This window comes from Elephantulus edwardii, unplaced genomic scaffold (assembly GCF_000299155.1).
Source record: "Elephantulus edwardii isolate Elephantulus edwardi_28Jun2011 unplaced genomic scaffold, EleEdw1.0 scaffold00080, whole genome shotgun sequence".
In the NCBI taxonomy this organism is placed as follows: Eukaryota; Metazoa; Chordata; class Mammalia; order Macroscelidea; family Macroscelididae; genus Elephantulus; species Elephantulus edwardii.
The window spans coordinates 7,379,179-7,391,719 of record NW_006399830.1 but is presented as its reverse complement, the minus strand read 5'-3'; the positions used below and the strand labels follow the sequence as shown (position 1 = coordinate 7,391,719).

General features: G+C 51.7%; 1 protein-coding gene across 2 annotated transcripts in view; it reads right to left on the bottom strand.

Moving 5' to 3' along the window:
* The window catches only part of CALN1 (calneuron 1), a 448,881-nt gene that overhangs the window by 8,555 nt on the left and 427,785 nt on the right, over positions 1-12,541 (bottom strand). For both annotated transcript variants that reach the window (XM_006889661.1, XM_006889660.1), the window contains exon 5: positions 3,069-3,225. In XM_006889661.1, the coding sequence (XP_006889723.1) occupies positions 3,069-3,225 (157 nt within the window). The remainder of the gene's footprint in view (positions 1-3,068; positions 3,226-12,541) is intronic.

Sequence of the window (12,541 nt, the reverse complement as noted above, 5' to 3'; positions counted from 1 at the left end):
CCCTCCATCAGCCACTGCTCCCTTCCTTCCCATCAGGCACAGCTCTCACTCCCCCCAGGCATGGCTCCCTCTCTTAGATGAGTCACTTTCTCATTCGTTCCTTTCTCTTCTCAGCCATTTGGGATTAAGAGGAAGATTAGAATTGAAAACAAGAGTCCTCTCGCTTCAAAGAAACACACACAAAAACACTTGTCCCCTCAAACTAAGATGCTGGTGTTTACTGACACTTGGGTGTGTGGAAGCTGACAGGGCAGGGAAGGGGATCTGAGATGCCAGGGAGGACATGACTGAAGTTCTGAGAGTGTCACCTGACACTGGGGCAGGTTGGGGAGGATGCAGAGGGCTGGAGGCAGAGGAAGCCCAGGAGACTTAGAGAGGGGAGCAGAGTGGGTGCAGTCAGGCTGATGGAACTCATCTGGGGCGTGGCTGGCCAATGGGAAGATGGCTATGGAGAGGTCCTGGTCAGCACAGGTCTGACGGCTTCTGGCAATTCTTGACCAACAGAAGGTGAACTAGGGGTCTGCGCGCTTAGCCCTTCCCCCGCATTCATGCCCAAATGACAGTCAGAGTGGCCTGTCCTGAACTTGGAAGGACAGGAAGCCACTTACTATTCCATTAAGGTGCCAGTGACAGTGACTTCAACCACATTCAACATTGGGTAAATCTTAAAACCAAAGCACAAATCAGCGAGCTTGGGCCTGGGGCCAAAAACTGCGCTGGTGGAATATTAAAATTCCTTCTATGACCTGAAAATATGCAAAGAAGGATTATGCAACCAAGGTCACAGAGGTCACGCAGGAAAGAAAAGTGTTCATGGAGAAAAAAGGTTTCTTACCAAATATGACTGTGAGGTTGGAAGCATTTATTCATTACCTGGCACTTATTAATTACCTCCTATCACCAGTGTCCTAATATTATTAATCATCATGAAAGCAGACACAAGATAATCCTTGTGAAACCCCTTTGCATGGAGAACCTAGGTAGGGCAAACAGATGATGCTGATATAGAGAGGCTGGAATTTTAGGCCACCCAGAGATGACCCGGAAGAAAGGCCTGGCGATCTATTCTCCAAAGTGCCAGTCATTAAAAGCCCTGTCGAGCAGAGTCCTACTCTGACACAGAGTGAGGATGCCATGAGGCAGAGATGGCTTGATGACCACTCACTGGATTTTGGTTGTTAAGTCATTTATTTTCTTAACAAATGAGCTTTTGAAGTGATGTAAAGGCATTGTTTGGGGTGCAGATTAGAATTTAGAGCGCAGCCAACCTTCCCCCTTGAATCAAATGTTGATCCAAAACAGTAGCTTTTGTGGGAAAATAAGATGCTCAGAAAAACCTTCCCTCTTCCACTTCCCTTGAGGGTTCCCTGATAATCACACTAGGAAGGCAATCACACTCTGCCTCCTCCCTTGTTCGACTTTAATGTAACATCACTATTAATGTTAACAATAAAGTAAATGAGCCAAAAAAAAAAAAAGTGTTCCCTGACAGAGCCCCTCGTGCACTGTTTGTGAGTATCCTCCGTCAGCTAAGAACACGGTGCAATGGGGAGGCCAGGCCTGCTGTCGGGACCCCCGCTCCCACTCCCAGTTCCCCTCCTGCCTGCTAGGAAAGGCCCTGCCTGGGAGGGACCTGCTTATTGCAATCTACAGGCCTCTGATAATTGTTTGTTGAGAAGTGACCCACAGTGGACCCTCAGCAGATTTTCAGAGGCATTTAATCACACAGGCGGAGACTGCTCATCTTTCTCCTGTGGAGCAGCTCGCGGGATCTGAACTGTGTGCCTTTGGGATCGCAGCACAGCTTCATACCACGAGGCTACCAAACTCCCTATATTATAGCCTAGATGTTACAAATGAATATAAAAGCAGCATCTGGACCACAAATGTGCTTTGCTTCATGTACACAGTGTGTTGGGCAAATGAACGTGTGGATGCCGGTCCTTTGCCTCAGTCTTCACGACTCTCTATTAGCTCAGTTTGAGTTAAGTTGGTTTGTCTTCCTTGAGCAGAAGCCTATCTCGTTTTCTGTGGCATGACCATTAACCCTGGCACACTGGCTCAGGTGGCCAGCACTGCTCAGGGCTGACGGGAACTCGGGTCTGAACTGACATTGTGGCCACCTGGCCTTGCCCTGTTCTAAGCACTGTCCCAGTGCTCGGTCAGTTCAAGACACAGTCAGCCCGCTTGTCTGCAGCAGCTGTGAGGTCTGGACAATCCAGCTTCTTCATTAAGTCCACCCAGTGTGTGTATGGCTTTGTTTACACATTCACACACCAAGTACTGCTTGGCCTCTTGAGAAAGCTCAGCACCGAACAGGTTAAAACAGCTGGTATCCTGCTATGCTGTTTTAGGTACACATTTATTTTTTCCCCCTTTCTGTCCTCTGGGACTGTTAAAGCAGCCCTGATTTTCAGAGTTGGAAAGAGGGATTAAATTATTTAGCTTCCCAGGAACTCTACTGATTAGGGGATAAGGTAGGCTTCCCCCCTCCCCCTGCATTTCCTTTTATGAGCCCAAGGAAGAAAAATGGTTCTCTGTGGAACTCATTTCTTCTGTAACTAGTTGGTTACGCTCACGGGAACACTCTGTCCCTGGCCTCTCTTTGGTCAGTGCACAGATGTGATCCATTCCGGAGGTTCCTGTGCAATTAACCTGACGCTGACCGATGAGGAAATGCACTCAGAGAAGGAACACCCCGTGCCCAGGGGTCAGACACTTGGCAGTGAACTTGACCCAAGCTTGCAGACAGTCTAGGTTGCCTCTTTCCACTATCCCAGGCAGCCCCCACGAAGTAAAGGCAAACAGCACAAAGCCACACCTCCACTCACAGGAAGGACAGGGCCAGCAGAGGACCTGTAGAATTTAGGGGAAAATAACTCAGAAAAGCAAAACCAAGCCCAGAAACACTGCATCTTTGCTGAAGGTGTTTCTAGCCTCAGCCTTGGATCTTGGCTTGATTATTAGGCCACTTCGGGCCAGGTGTCCTGGGATATATTTTTCATACAGACCTTGGAGGCACTGGACTCTGCCAGATCAGAGAAAAAGCAAAAGGCAGTGGTCCCTACCTCCCTCGAACTCCGTCTGACAGTTCCCCGAGGTCTCGTTCAGGCTCTCCTCCTCGTTGATGATGATGTTCTCGATGTCCTTCATGGTTAAGTGGTCCCGGAAGGCATGGTAGAGAATGTGCTTCAACTCCTCCAGAGTTATCCTCTGCATGTCGAACTGTGGGCACAGAGAGGGACGAGATGATGTGGGCAAGATGTGGGCATGATGAGGGCGTGAGAACACAGCCGGCGGGCATGACTAGCACGCCTGGAAGCTGCTCCAGAGACCAAGCTCAGCTTTTCAGCATATCAGGGAGCAACTTTCCTTCAAGTTCAACTCCAAGCATGTGTGTGGCCTTGCCAGGACTTACAGGAAACACCAGGAGAGGGATGTTTTTCCCTCAGCTGAGACCCAGGGCAAGGCGTGCCTGCGGGCTTGCCTTCTTCCTCAGCCAGCCGTCTGCCATCAGCCCTCCAGCGCTCATGGCTTCCAGAGTTGTGTTACACTATACACACCACACATGTTCCCAACACTGTTATAAATCTACCCCAACCCCCAGGCAGCCGACCAACCGAGCCATCTGCTGTCAAGTCATAGACGACCCCTGGTCCCTCCGGTGGACCTCTTACGGTAACTAAGCAGTAATTAATCAACAAAGCACACAGCACCAAGTGGTGACTGGTCAGTCAACAGAAACCTTCTGAATCCATCATTATAAAGACGCTGCTTTGGTTGCCCCGCCTTTGACAATGATGTATCAATAAATAACATTAGAAGCGTTCATTTCTATGCAACAATGCATCTGTCAGACTCCATGGATGTTAGAGATTCAGTGGCTCCATGAGTCTTTGTGCTCTGCGCACACTGAGGGTTTCCTTCAAAAGAACTGTTTGTTGTTTTAGTTTAGTAAGAAATTCCTTTGGCTGAAGTGTGAGTCTGAGGTCTTTCTTCTACCACAGGCCCAGCCTCACCGCCAGCATTACTCTGGCCTCACCCCTCAGCACTCCTTACTGACCAACATCCATCATTAAAGTGCAATGGAGTGGGACAGTGGACTTCTTCTAGAGGCATCAATGGTAAATGTCTGAGAACCAGACGGCTGGTAAGTGAGGAGCAGGTGAATGTATGTGATTCTAACATCAGAAAGGTCCAAAGTCATTTTTGTGAGGAAGGGAAGTTGAAGAGAAGGTGTGGGCTTTCTAATTATGTCCTGCTCCTTCTGATAAGAGAATTGCATGTTCCCCTTCCAATGATAAAGGCATGAGATTCGAATCCACCAGCTGCTCCGTGGGAGAAGGATGGGCAGTCTCCTCCCATGCGATTTACTGCCTCTGAAAACCCGCTGGAGGGTCAGCTCTGAGATGGACCCAACTTGATGGCAAATGATAACAACAAATTCTACTTATAGGGTGGCTGACAACATTCCATTTATATCAGGACTGGTCATGTGACTTCCTTGGCCAATGAGCATGAGCCACATAAACGAGATGCCATGGAGTCAATTCAGACTCGGTATGGCCGGAGTAGCACTGTGTGCTTCAGAGCTTCCGAGGCTGAGTTTCAGCAGATCACCAGGCATTTCTGCTGATATACCGCCGGGTGAACCTGAATGTCAACATTTTGGTGAGAAGCTGAGCTGGTAACTGTTTGCACCAAGACTCCAGAAGTCACATTATCACACCCAGTCACAGGCGCTGACAGCCGCGGTGGGGTTCTGCCACGCGTTCTTTGCCCTGTGACAGAAGAGCTTGTCCCAGGTGGGGGCTGCTCCTTCAGCCTGGCTCACATAATGAAGGTCACGTGGAGGGGACCTGCCACCAGCTCCGACAGGGCAAGTCCTTCAAGGGAGAAGCTCTACTGCTACCAGCCCTGAGCTCCTGACTGTTCCCCAGGCAGAGGAAGGCCTAAGCCAACAGTATGGAAATCAGGGCCCAAAAGAAAATTGCTCAAGATGATGCATTGGTCCCAGGGCCAGGCGGTAGGGAATGAGAAAAATGTCCCTGGAGGATGGAGAGATAATGACCCAGGACATTAGACCTGCTGCCCACAATAACTTGGAAAGATGGAGAGTGAATTAGCTCGGGGCTCCAGATAAAAAGTCAGGAAATTGTATGCTCTGGTGCCTCTGACCAGGGAGATGAGCCCAGGAAAGAAGTGGGTGGTGGGAGTGTCACATCTGGCAGTTCAAATCCAATACCAGCAGATCTTTAGGAGAAAGATGGGCAGTCTCCTCCCGGAAAGATTTACAGCCTTGGGGAGCTCTGGTGGCCTAGTGGGGAAAAAAGCTGCACTGCAATCCTGAAGGTGAACGATTCGAATCCACCAGATGCTGGAGAAGGAGGCACAGCCTTCCCTGTGCCAGTCAGATCCGATTCTATGGTACACAATAAGAAAAGAAAAGAAATATTTACAGCCAAGAGCCTGGGGGAGAGTCTCTATGAATCGGAATCCACTTGAAGGTACAGGTTTCTGTCTTAGAAAGAGGCAACCATTTCTTATCACCAAGTAATACAAGACAAACTTGAGAAATGCTTTAAATTATAATACTTTTTAAAGCAAATGAAAGTATCACTTGTAAAACTCATGAAGTAACTCTTCCAAGAAGCTTGATACTCAGTTCTGAGAGGCAGATCTTAAAAATCATTGCGGGCAGGGCTAGTCACAGAAACAGTGTGGAATCAGAGAAAGGAAAGGCGGGGCTTCTGAGAGAGCTGCACTGAGGGAGAAGGTGGAAGGCCAGCTACGGGTCGGTTCCGACTCCAGGGAACAGCAGCTAACCAAATGGTTGGCAGTGGGTCCAACAATCCAGAGGTGCCTCAGAGGAACAGCCTGGCAGCCCGCTCTTCAAGGTCCACAATGGTGACACCCCATAGAGCACAAGGGGGAGCCACAGAGCAGAATTCAACTGACAGTCTCTGAAGACCAGAACCAGACCAATGTCCCCAGCGGATTCAGACTCAACCAACGTCCCCAGCGGATTCAGACTCGGGCCTCTCCCTAAGAGGAAATGTGTGGGGAGGTACTGGTTTGGGTTTACAGCTACTGTGGGCTCTCAAATCGATTCTGACGCACTGGGACCCCACAGGACAGGGCAGAATGACCCGGTGTGGCTCCATCTGTTGTGCACAGACTCACGCTGAAGAGGAGTCCCCATGACGGTGCCCCAGGAACATCTGCTCTCCGTCCTGACCCAGATCTCTGGGCCTTTCCTCGTGAGTTGCCACCCAGCTTTGAACCACTGACATTCTGGTTAACGGCCAAACACCTTCCCATTGTGCCACCAGAGCTCCCTAAGGAGGGTGTGGTAGGACATTTACGTGGCTTCCAGCCACACTTCTCTGTGACTAAATGATGGCCCACTGTTGCCATTGACTGTTAGTGGCTCTGTGTGTCAGTCTGACTCTTCCATAGTATGTTCAATGGTAGGACCTTCCAGAAGTAGATTGCCAGGCTTTTCTTCTGAGGCACCTCTAGGTGGGTTCAAACCACCAGGCTTTCACTCCTCTCAGGGGCCTCCACTGTATCTAAATAGGGGCAGAGACCGAGAGGTGGGGCCAGAGGGGAGGGCAGCACTGTAGCTTTCATGGCCGGGAAGATGTCTTTGTGTTCCTGTCCTAAGTTCTGGGAGTCGGTGGAACATGGCAGGGTGTCAAAGGGTGGTCCCCGCACTACCCCACCCCGGAGCCTTGGTAGCTCACCTGGTGCAGTGGATACTCTGTCCCCACTGTCTCTATGGTTTGGAGCCGGTTTGCCCGACCCTGACCAGAAGGAGGAGGAGGAGGAGCACGTGGACAGAAGGCCCCTGTCTGCCCTCGGCCTTCCCTCTCCCAGGGATGGCCTTTGGGGAGGGACGGGGAATCAGCGCCTCAGGCCTGATGCTCTTTCTGGGAACTCCTTATCGCCTCTTTCCAGGGTGCATTATTTTTATCTGTCCTGCGCTGGCCTCTGCCAGGAAACCAGGAACCTTTGAAGGCGCACACTCTGTCTTCCTCTGTGTTTATTAGCAGTGAGGCCCCGCAGAGCCTGGCATGAGGCACAGGCCTCAGGGATGTTTGTTGACTGAATACATGTGAACCCTCCATTTGTCCTGAGCACAGCGTCCTTGCCATCCCTCCCTCCAAGGGGTCGACATCTCCCCACACCCCAGATCAGTAAGAAGGCCAGGAGAAGACCACGCTGGTGGTGGGGACTTTCCAGCTCGCTCAAACTATGTCCTCCCCTGTGGAGAGCACAGGCAGTGAACTCCTGCTGCGTCAGGAACCGCTGGGCACTGAGCTCCAGATGTGCCCCGAATTCCTGATAAGATGAAACACCAGCCACAAAGGACTGAGCCCCCCGCCCCTCTCCGCTGGTCACTGCAGGGCCTCTGCGTCCATTCTTCACACTGACTGCTGCAGAGCCCCTGCACAGCTGGGGGGCCACACCTTTCCTGAGGAACCCCAGGGGAGTCCAGTCTCCTCTGAACTTTGAGGGAAGGTGTGGGGTTTGTCTGCTGACACAGCTCCTTCTCCTCTGCAGAGGAGGGGGGTGGTTCAGTAAGCTCGGGAATCTTCCTAAGGAGCCGTGGGGCGGAGTGTGTCACGCCCTGGCTGCTACCAAAGGGCGGCAGCTCACAGTCATCCCGTCCTGCTGTCCAGGGGTCGCCATAAGTCAGGGGTCCACTCAGTGCCAGCTACCAACAATCCTGTTCTCTCGAGTGGAAGAGCCAGATCGTCCTTGTTGTCAGGTGCTATCAAAGCAGAATCAACTCACAGCAACCTCACGCACAACAGGGAAACACCGCTTGCCCCCAGCCCCTGCTCCCCACGCAGCACTGGCCTGCCCCGTCCACTGAGTGTTATGACCCGGCCACCACTCCCCAGGCAGCACCGGCCTGACCCGGTCCACTGTGTGTTCTGACCCGGCCCCCAGCCCTGTCCACTGAGTGTTTTGACCCGGCCCCCAGCCCCCCACGCAGCACTGGCCTGCCCCGGTCCACTGTGTGTTCTGACCCGGCCCCCAGCCCCGTCCACTGAGTGTTCTGACCCGGCCCCCGGCTCCCCAGGCAGCACCGGCCTGTCCCCGTCCACTGTGTGTTCTGACCCGGCACCCAGCCCCGTCCACTGTGTGTTCTGACCCGGCCCCCAGCTCCCCAGGCAGCACCGGCCTGTCCCCGTCCACTGTGTTTTCTGAGCATCTTCCACTCCAGGGGCCCACCATCCAGCACTTTATCAGACCATATTCTGTTCTGATTTGACTAATGTTTTTTACTTATTCAGAAGCAGATCACATGGCCTTTCCTGGAGCTTTGTTGAAGGGAGTCAGGAAAGGTGCTGAAACTTGTCCACCACGGGTGATCCTGCTGAATTAGAACTGCCCACAGTATCGCTTCCAGCGTCACGGCAGCACGAGAGGCGGCCACGCGGAGAGGGGGCGAGGGAAGCATTACCTCTTAAGCATGAATGCTCATTGCTAGAGAGCATCTCCGAGGTACAATGAGAGCGATGGGCTTGGAGAACAGGTCCAAGGAGAAGAGTGTCTGCAGCTCTCTGCTCTCAGTTTCCACAGTGAGCCTACTTTAGGCCTTCAAGCACATGTTAATTCACTGTCTGAGCCCTGCCACCATCTCCCAGAGGGCTGTGCCTGTGTGAACACTGACAGAACTTCTTCTCCTTCAAATGAGGATCCCACCTTCCACCCGCCGCCAGTCCCTCACACCCTGGTGGCCTGTGTGTTGTTGTGATTTTGGAAGCTTTGCAACCCTTTTTTTCCAAATACTAGCAAGGGTCACCCACAGTGACGAGGTTCCAGTGGCGCTTACAGACTAAGACCAGGAAGAAAGGCCTGGTGATCTACTTCCAAAAATTAGCTCTGAAGATCTTACGGATGCACCAGAATACCATGTGACGTGCTGGTCATGGCCGTGTCGTCAGATGGGACGGACTGCTGAGGAGGCTTCATGTTTGGGGATCAGAAGGTCAATGAAGTGAGGAAGACCATTGTTGAAGTGGATGGGCACAAAGGTCACGGAGATGGACACAAAGATGCTGGTGACTGAGAGGGTGACACAGGCCTGGGCAACACTTCATTCTGTCGAACATGAGGTCCCCAAGACCCAGAGGTACCGTGATGGCATCTACCTGCCTCTGCCTGCCTGTTTCTCTCCATGCTTCATCTCCTATCCATCCATTATCCACCGACCTAGATGAAGAAAAGACTGATATTGTCAAGGGTTTCACTGTACTTAGATTCACAATTAACGTCCATGGAATAGCAGTCAAGAAATCAAAACATGTATTGAACTGGAAAACTCTGTTGTCAGGGACGTCTCCAAAGTGCTAAAGAGCAGGGATGTCAGTCTAAAGACTAAGGTGCCCCTGATCCAAGCCATGATGCTTTCAATTTGCTTCCTATGCTTCTGAGAGTTAGACAGTGAGTAAGGCTGACAAAAACAAAGAGTCAGTCTTCAAATTATGGTGTTGGAGGAAGAGTACTTAAGCTATCTTAAGTCTGCTTAAGATGCTGGGAAGGGTGGTGGGTCAGAGAAAGGGAGGAAGACCATCAAAAACATGGATTGACACAGGAAGAGCAACAGTTCAGGCACATCAGAGATTGTGATGACATTGTGACGGTGTGAAAGAGCGTAAGGTTTCTATTTGCTGTTCACAGCGTCACTATGATTCGTATGTAGTCAACCTGACAGTACCTCGGAACACAGCTACCCACTTCATTTTTCTGTCTACTTATCCATTTATGGATTGACTAGCCAACCTACATGTGAGTTGTATGTTCAGCTAAATGATGGCATCTAAGGACATCCAGGTCCTGATCCCTGGAGCCCCTGACTGTGGTTTTTGTGTAAGGTAACTGGTAAAGGAGCTTAGCAGAGGGGATGAAGGCGGGGGTCTTGAGGCAGGAGAGGTCCTGGATCACTCGGGTGGGGAGCCAGCAGGCACTGAGCTGTGAGTGTTGGGGAGAGGGTAAACTGTGGACAGTTCCTGAGAGACAAAGGCAGGCTTCAGAGCACTTGAATGTGCTGGACGGTAACATCGTCAAACATTTAGAACCTCAAATGGGCTCAGCCACTAACTTAACAGCCTAGAATCTGTTTCTCCATTGACTTAATAACAGTAATAATAAGAAGAAGAACAAAGATAATAAGAATAGTAATAGCAAGAAATAACGAGGATATTTGCCTTTCCCCCCTCTGCCCCACGAAGAATCTGTGGGAACCAAACGGAATAAGACATGCTACATTTCCTGAATGAAAAGCTAAGGTGCTGCTAATGGAGACATAATTTGAGAGGCATATTAAAGACGTGAAGGCCATTTCCACTCTGCATTAGGCTCCTTGAAGCCAGCTCGAGCCGAGGCCTGAGGCTGAAGTCGGTCAACACGTCACTGCCTGCAGACCGAGTGTGCTTTGAGCATCTGTGGCTGGAGCTTCATCCATGCAATGAGCTCAGTTTCCTTCTCAGACCTTTCCGACGGCTTCCACAGGACAATAAACAAAGCCAGAGGCTGAGCTGCCTTTGCAGTCCGTGTCTTAGCCTGGAAAGTTGCGTTTTGCCTCAACCAGACCAAGAGTTCTTCCTGAGTGTCCCAGCGGGCTACATGCTGGGTTGATATTAATTTGAAGACAGTTTCAAGTGCGCCTGGTCAAGGCCATGGCATTCTCAGTTGCATGTGAAAGCTGGACTGTGAATAAGGATGACAAAAGGGGAGCAGAAGCCTTTGAGCTCTGGTGCCGACAATGACTACTGGGTGTACCATGGACGGCCAAGAGAACAACTCCGTCCTGAGGAAATGCAGCCAGAGTGCTCCTTAGAGGCAAAGATGGTGAAACTTCGTCTCATGCACTTTGGGCATATTTTCAGGAGGAACCAATATTGGAAATAGACATCATGCTGGGTAGAAGGCCAGAGAAAGAGAGGCAGGCCCTCAGTGAGATGAACGGACAGAACAGGGCGGGGATGGCACAGGACAAAGTCCAGGTCTACCCCTGGGGGCCCCTGGGAGCCCCTCGGGACAAGAACAAAATGAATTCTCCCAACGCTTCAGGAGAAAGGTGAGACACCCGCCTCCTACTAAGCCTGATGGGAGGCGGCTGGCAGTGAGAACCAACTCAACAGCCATGGGGGATGGAACTCCAGTCAGAGGTACAGTGGCTCCAGTGTTCAGCTGCTAAGGAAAAAGTTGGTGGTTCAAACCCAAGAGAGGAAGACGAGGCATCTGCTCCCAGGAGGAGCACAGCCTGGGGGCCCCTGAGGGAGGAGCACAGCCTGGGAACCCCATCAGGGAGGAACACCACCTTGGGGGGCCCTGAGGGAGGAGCACCGCCTTGGGGGGCCCTGAGGGAGGAGCACCGCCTTGGGGGGCCCTGAGGGAGGAGCACCGCCTTGGGGGGCCATGAGGGAGGAGCACAGCCTGGGAACCCCCTGAGGGAGGAGCACCACCTTGGGGGGCCATGAGGGAGGAGCACACCCTCACGGCCCCATGAGGCATTTCCACTCTGCCCTGCAGTCTGCGCAAGCATGGCCATTCAGTGGAGACAATGGTCTTAGTTTTTGTTCCGATTTTGTAAGGTCTTCTGAGAGGAAAGTTATACCTGATTGGGCTTGAGGGGCTGGGGTGGCTTGGTGGCCCATCAGGTAGCAAGCAGCTCACTGCAAATCTAAGTAGGGACACAGGGACTCTCTGGCTGAGGAGACAGAGGGCTCTGGGATTAACGCTGGTTTGACCGCCTTTCTAGACAGGGATGGAGCTCTGAGGGGAGGTGCTGGACCTCTAATGGAGCCCTAGGCCCTTTGGGACAAGATCGGGGTTCTCAAGTTGTCTCTCATCTGCCCTGACCACCTCGTCCTGCTCCCCAGCCTCACAGTACAACCCTGCAGGCCACAACTCCCCAAGTTACTTGACAAAAAAACACACAAACCCCAAGCCCACTGTGCCTCACAGGGACCCTGAAGGCTGCAGGCCGCTGAGGCTGTGACCTTTCCAGACTCGGCCTCATCCTTCTCCACAGGACCTGCTGGCAGCTTCAACTTGATTATTTTGTTGAGGAGCTAAGTGTTTAATCATTGTGCCACCAGGGCTCTGGTTGACATGCCCGTTAAAATACGCCACTGCTGGGCAGCCGATTTAACTTAGAGCAACCCTGTCAGACAGGCAGGACTGTAAAGCCAAGACTAACAGGCTTTGTCCAAACTGCTAACATCGTTCTGAGGAGTGTGGCTGGAGGGATCAAACCACCAACCTTTCACTGGCAGCCAAGTGTTTAACCACTAACGTTGTTGTTGTGCCTCTGAGTCGGAACCAACCACGATACCACCCCACAAAGTGCACAGAATACATAAACAGCTAGAAAGGGGAGGTCACGAAGCTGACGTAACATTCTCCACCCCCGCTCTTAGCCCTCCGCTTTGGAAACATCACAAACACATCAACACAGCCAAGAATACAACATTCTATCCACTTGTCAAGTCTGCTGTCAGAGACCTCTCCAAAATACTGA